This window comes from Quercus suber, unplaced genomic scaffold (assembly GCF_002906115.3).
Source record: "Quercus suber isolate HL8 unplaced genomic scaffold, Cork oak 2.0 scaffold_292, whole genome shotgun sequence".
Taxonomy (NCBI): domain Eukaryota; kingdom Viridiplantae; phylum Streptophyta; class Magnoliopsida; order Fagales; family Fagaceae; genus Quercus; species Quercus suber.
Window position 1 is genome coordinate 375,308 of NW_027069748.1, and position 6,431 is coordinate 381,738.

The window sequence follows — 6,431 nt, forward strand, 5'->3', positions numbered from 1 at the left end:
TAATCAGCTAATTAATCCTAGTTGACTAACAACTATATCAGAACAGATAATTGATGATCAGGTTGATGAGGGTTGCAGCTTAAGATTTTTCTCCAACCCTCGCACATTAAATTGAGAACATGGTTGCCAATCCCTAGTATATATATATATTTAGCTGTAATTAGTTCGATAATATTCTATATAAAGCGTGGCTGTCACGTACATAAACTTGGGTCTAAAACTTAGGTCATGCATCAAACGAACGTCTTACGCTGCGACTTAGAGCTATTCATGAACAACCAAGTAGCTAGGATTGATACAAGCAAGGTATAACTCAATGCAAATTGTCACTATTCTTTTGCAATGACGTTCTATCTACCATCATTTTTATTTTTGGAATGATAATAGATAGTACAAATGTACAATATATAATTGTAGGTATTACAGAAAATGTGACTGCTAAATACTTAAGCCCCTTTTTTTGGGAGCTTTTATATAAAAACTAATCTAAATATCTCAGGAAATAATTCAAAAATTGATAATACCCTTCTATGTTCTTCTCAGCTTTGCATCACCTTTTCAAAAACAACCCAATATTGACTACAAAAATTTCATTAATTACATGTATCAAGAAAACCAAACCAATATTGGAAGCACAAAGATAGTTTGTAAGACGTTCACTAGTTGATTCTATTAGGATCATAATAGAGTTGAAACTTGATACTAAATTATAACTGAGTCCACATGAGAGAAAGTCCTAATTATAATCCATATTTAGGCTCCTCAAACACGAGAAAGTATCTCTTGTGTCTACTCTATGAAGTGGGCTTGTCACAAGAATGTTGGTCACATGCCTATTAGGATCATGTGCCTGTGAGAGACCTGCTAAAACTAGATAATTTTCTTTTAGACACACCCAAATAGGTTTTTCTACGGCTCCTTGCTTTTTCTCAACAAGACAAAAAATTGTATATATCTGGAAAGAGAAAAATCAAAGCCAAGTCAAAGAGGCCCTAAGCTTGCATGCTGGAGACGACCTCTAGTCAATGATGGAGATTATTCACATTCTACTACGAATTAATCCGTACACTACCACGAAAGCCATGATAAGTGAATGATCCATATGAGGCACCACCTCCAAAGCCAACACATCCTCTCCCAACACTACTCCAAAAGATGAATACTTTCGCTTTGCCTGCCCAAAACCAAAATTAACAAAATATAAAGTGAATCCCCGGCCAGTATGGGTTTTTTAGCTCTCTATGTGCTTGTAATTGCAGTTTCTCGGTGTATTAGCATGATGGTTATTAATTGTTTTAAAATATAAAAATTCATTTTATACACCAACACATGAACAGAAATAACTTAGCAAATAAATCAAATACTCACCTCAGCAACAACATCTCCATTGACGTCTACTATTCTAAATGCTGCTTTGTTAGCAAATCTAACTATCCAATATTTATCATACCCCACAGTAATTCGACAAGCTACATCTCTCATGAGCATTCTGCAATACTTTTTGACTTGAAACCACGGCTTCTCCTTGTTTATGCTAGAACCGCTCCATCTATAACCATTCCAACATCCAAAAGCTAGTAATTTCTGCAAATTTTGTCAAAATTTGAAAAGCACTATTAAGTATACTAGCTTAAAAAATAATAATAATAAAAATAAAAACAACCGTACCTAGCTAGTGCACAAAGTTCTAACTATTAGAATTAACAACAAAAACTCCCACTTAATATAAAGTCCAATAAATTTTAAAAAACACAAAAATAAAAGCAAAACCAAACCAATAAAAAAAGAAGCAGAAGCTAAAACTTAATTACTCAAGGAGTTGGCTAGCTATAGGGGCATAGAGCCTCAACACTCAATTCAAATCTTACCAACCTAGCACAAAAACAAACTAAATGAAAATCATTATACTCGTTATTTAAGTTAATTCTATATGCTTACCAATCATCAAAAAAAGAAACAAGTTGATTATGCTTACCTTTTGACGTATAGTAAAGAGGATTTCCCCCCGTAGATCCATGAGATGAACTTCGTTGCTACACTTGTTGTCATAGTTATCAACGCGATAAACAATCTCACCCTTGGAATTAAAGACAGTGCAACCATATGCATGGTATAAAAGCGATTTCATCCATATAGTAAATGTTTCTCCTTTTGAAGTCATGTAGGGAGAACCAGTGAGTATATGAGGATAGATCCTAGCCATTAATAGGAACATAATTTTGTGGGATTTAACTTGGAGATGAGATCGTGTCTGAACTCTGGAAGAGATAATTTTAGTTTCCAGATATTTGCTAGCTGACTTCCAAACTAATAAAATACAGTAACGTCAGAGTCATGGAGGCAAGTCTAATAAATAAGTCATTAAAACCATCTGGATTGTGTGTGTGTGTGTATGATTTTTTTTTTTTTTTTCCTTTATGTGATTGGTTCATTTGCACCTTGACCTAGCTATATAGGTACCTCATTACTGTGTGTGGAGGAGCACCTTGATCTTGATTTAGTTATACCCTCCAGCAAAACTATATTATGTCTCTCGGTAACCATGAGGTGGCACAAGTGATGCAGAGAAGTGGGTCAACTCTACAAGAGTTGCTCTATAGTATACTAAATGCATGCATGTGTTAGGCATGTTTCTTTGGACAATGTGTAATTTATTCTCCGGACAGCGGCCTCTAGATTTTTTTTTTTTTTTTTTAAATGGTCTTCACTGGTAATATTAGAGATACCATTATTTTTTTTTTACAATTTAATAAAGTTATGATTAGTTGAACGATTCTTGACTCACCACTAATTTCACTTTCATGTAAAATTACAAGATGTTATTTCAAGTCCTCAACAATATTGAATTTTTTTTTTCTTTTGTGTCGCTAGACTTTATTATTTACGAAATCAGTCTTTATCTCAAAACAACTTAATTTAAAATAATAATAACAATATATTATGTGATTTTTTTGTTTGTGGAAAATTTAAAATATTGATGATGTCATACAGAATAGAGGCAGCAGGCATGAGTTGTTTGTATATATGCTCATAGCCAGGGGTGGAGCTACATGTATGGAAATATTTAACATATAATTATTAGCCTACAAAAATGAAAAATGGGACTCCCCCAATATTTGAGCTAATCCAATGATACTTTAAAAAAAAATTATCCAATTGATCTAGTAGTTATAGAGAATGGTTTTTTTTTTTTTTTTTCACATTTATTTTTTATTATAAAATGTGTTCTTATATCTGTTAAAGTTTTGGATCATTCATGTCTTTGAATGCTTCATTAGTTCAATTGAAATTTTTTTACTCACTTTGGTAGAAATTTGGTAACTTATATTAAAAATGAAATCTTTAAGGATTCATTATGAAATATGCTAAATTATATGTGTGTATAGATGTATGTGTTTGTGCATATTTATGAAAGTTTGTAAGCTAATAAATTAGTATCATAAGTTGGCTTCCCCAAACAAAAATTTATGACTATGCCCTTGCTTATGGCAAAGCTTCAAAGAAGAAGGGAAAAAGAGAAATGAACACGAACATTTTTTTTTTTGGGGATAATGAGCACGAACATGAATATATCACCAATGTTGCATCTGTATTTGCACAAGTAATAAAATAAAATATTGTCCCTATAGGACTCTAAACTGGCTAATATGTACTTAGATCCTAATTGGTATTTATTATACATATACAAACTAAAGGGCAAAACTCTTGATATGTTTGGAGTCGACTTCAACACACACTCAGAAAATAAGGGAAATATTTATATACTTTTGGAACAGTGCTTTGAATTCTCACAAAGAGGGTGGGCCTCATGGTTGGTCCCACGTGTGGGGCTCGCTCCCTTTGTGAGTGCCAAAGCACTACTAAGGGAGTATGTAAGCTTTTTCAAGAAAATAGTATGTGACTCTATTATGTGTAATGCACATAAATCATTTAACCACACTTAAGAAATTGTATATAATTATTTTAAATGAGTCATATGTATTGCACATAATAAGGACACATTATCTTTCTAGTATATATGGGTTAAAACCTAAGACTTCAAACTTATTTGAAGTCAAAATTTGTCCTTATTGTAATGGATACAATTATATTTTGGATTTATAAAGTTTTTGGTCATCTAATAAAGAATTTGGTTTTGAATCCAATCTATGCCAAAAACTAATCATCAACAACAACAACAAAAAGTAAATAAGATAGTGTAAGAATAATTTTATCCAACAATTGATGCCACATACGCAAATAAATTTCACAAATTTTTTTTCCCAATTTGTTGAGATGGTAAATTGTAATTATTAAAATGTCATTTTCACATGAGACTTATTGACATCATTTTTACTGCACACTAATCATAACTTACTACCTCGACACTTTTGAAAATAAAAATTGAAATTTATTGAATTTTGTTGGTGCCACATGGATATACCACCTCAACTAAATTGTACTTTCCTTCATAATTATGGTGCAACTACAATTAAACTATGATATAGTTCTTGTTAGCTTCTCAACCCAACTCTCCCTAAACCCCAATGCACTTATAGCTTGTTTGGATGGAGAGAGAATAAGTTAAATTACCTTATTTGGATGTTTTTTAAGGGAGAAGGGGTTCTAACTACTTCTAACCCCTCATTTTTAATTCCCCAAAATTGGAGAGATTTGGAAAGAGAGTAGAGCATAGAAATGTTTAACCAAATGAATTACCAAAATTACTTTTACCATATAAAAAAATTACAAATTATGAAAATGCTAATTATTTTTCTCCCCCTTACTTAATTTTAAGAAAATCTAAACAAAGTGAAGGATAATAATTCCCTTCTACTCTCTTCCCATCTACTCTCCTCTACTCTCCTCTCCCTCCAAACTTCCAAACATAGCATTAGTGTATAGAGAGTTACCACTTGGGCTAACTAGTCCGGTCAATCAATTACAGTATGGTTTCTAAACTTCGGAAAAAAAGAGTAATATATTAATATTTTCCTTAATTCTACGACTCTACTGAAATTCACACTTTATAGGTAGATTCTTTTGAAAATATTTAGATTTTAGACAAATCTGAATTTTAGAGGAATTCCTGGGGCATTTTGGCTGGAAATATAAGTAGTATCCTACAAGGGTCAATGTCGGCGGCATCCTCCTAATCATTGTGAATTGGTATATTTTTTCTATTTGGGTTAAAAGGTCCATGGTCATGCTTTGGATGCTGAAAGTTCTTCCGTCAGCCCAGAAAATAGGCATGTACCTCACGTACTATTATTGACCCTCCAGAACACCTTAGAAAAATTGACCTTATATATGATTACACATCTATGTTTGTGTTGGGCTGGCTTATTTTTACGTTTAGATCGATAATCATGCATTCAGCCAATAAAACGATGATCATATGTGTTTGTGACCCCCTTTTTTCTTTCCTTTTTTTTTTGTTTTTTTGCGCTTGCCAAGCCCTACTTGTTGTGACCATTTTAAGAAAATATTGGCTCTATGGATTTATGGGAAGGGCAAGGGGAGGTGGCATTAGGGGTAGGAGGATTGGCGTAGGTGCCAAAATCCAAATCATTAAAAGTTTAGAAATACAAAATTTAAATAAATAAATAAATAAATAAAATCATTACTACCGAGTACCGATATAACTTGTGATTGGATAGATAGTAAAAGTGCACTGAGCTTGATGTGAATATTAATATTCACATCAAGCTCAGTGCACTTTTAGTCAAATTTTATAATAAAAAACTCACATTTGTTGCTTTAACTGATCTACTATATATTCACAAACGACTACATTAGCCTCAATATTCTACCATTATTCTATTTAAATAGTTGAAAAAAAAAATTATTCTTTCTTATGTATTGAGTGAAAAATGTTAATCAGTGTTTTGAGCCCACGATTCATAATAGTTAAAATTTTTTGACAATATATTTGAGCCTAATGCATGAGGTCTTTGGATGAGTTTGATTAAAATTTTGGCTAGATGTAATCTTGAACAGCCTTATGCTAAACTCTTTGATAAGCGGTAGAAAATAGTGAAAAGTTTTCTCTCCTCCATCCCAATATTGGGGCTAAGAAACACCCCCTAATTAAATAGGGTATAGGCCCAAAACTTGTAAAGTTTCACAATTCTGAAGCTTTCCAACCCAGATCACAAAGAATTTTTGTGGTTGTTGCCTGGGGCGGTTCAGTTTCATGGGCTCACGACCTTTTGTTAGACATAATATGGTCCAATTTTAATTTTAGCTTCAGTGCTCCTCCACAATGGGCCAAATTCAGCCTTATTGTTGTGCCACTCAGACCAAAGTTGAGACTTGGAGGTTTTTTATTTTATTTTTTTATTTTATTTATTTATTTATTTATTTTATTTTATTTTATTTTTTTTAAAGAGGGATTTGGAAGATTTAAGTGATTTATTGGTTCCAAAAAAAATTGGAGTCAAATTCCACCC

General features: G+C 32.4%; 1 protein-coding gene across 1 annotated transcript; it reads right to left on the minus strand.

Moving 5' to 3' along the window:
• Positions 1–558: 558 nt before the first annotated feature.
• Positions 559–2,258, minus strand: LOC136071182 (protein LURP-one-related 4-like). Its single transcript, XM_065782172.1, has 3 exons — positions 1,976–2,258; positions 1,369–1,584; positions 559–1,174 (listed from the first exon to the last, which is right to left on the minus strand). Exons 1-3 carry the CDS (start codon positions 2,213–2,215, stop codon positions 1,040–1,042), a joined length of 591 nt encoding a protein of 196 aa, XP_065638244.1. The 5' UTR covers positions 2,216–2,258; the 3' UTR covers positions 559–1,039.
• Between the last annotated feature and the right edge of the window lie 4,173 nt (positions 2,259–6,431).

Coding starts and splice junctions, on each gene's coding strand:
- LOC136071182 (XM_065782172.1), bottom strand. CDS start 2,215: ATGTTCCTATTAATGGCTAGGATCTATCCTCATATACTCACTGGTTCT. Junction 1,585..1,975: donor TCTTTACTATACGTCAAAAG/GTAAGCATAATC, acceptor CAAAATTTGCAG/AAATTACTAGCTTTTGGATG. Junction 1,175..1,368: donor ATGGAGATGTTGTTGCTGAG/GTGAGTATTTGA, acceptor GGTTTTGGGCAG/GCAAAGCGAAAGTATTCATC.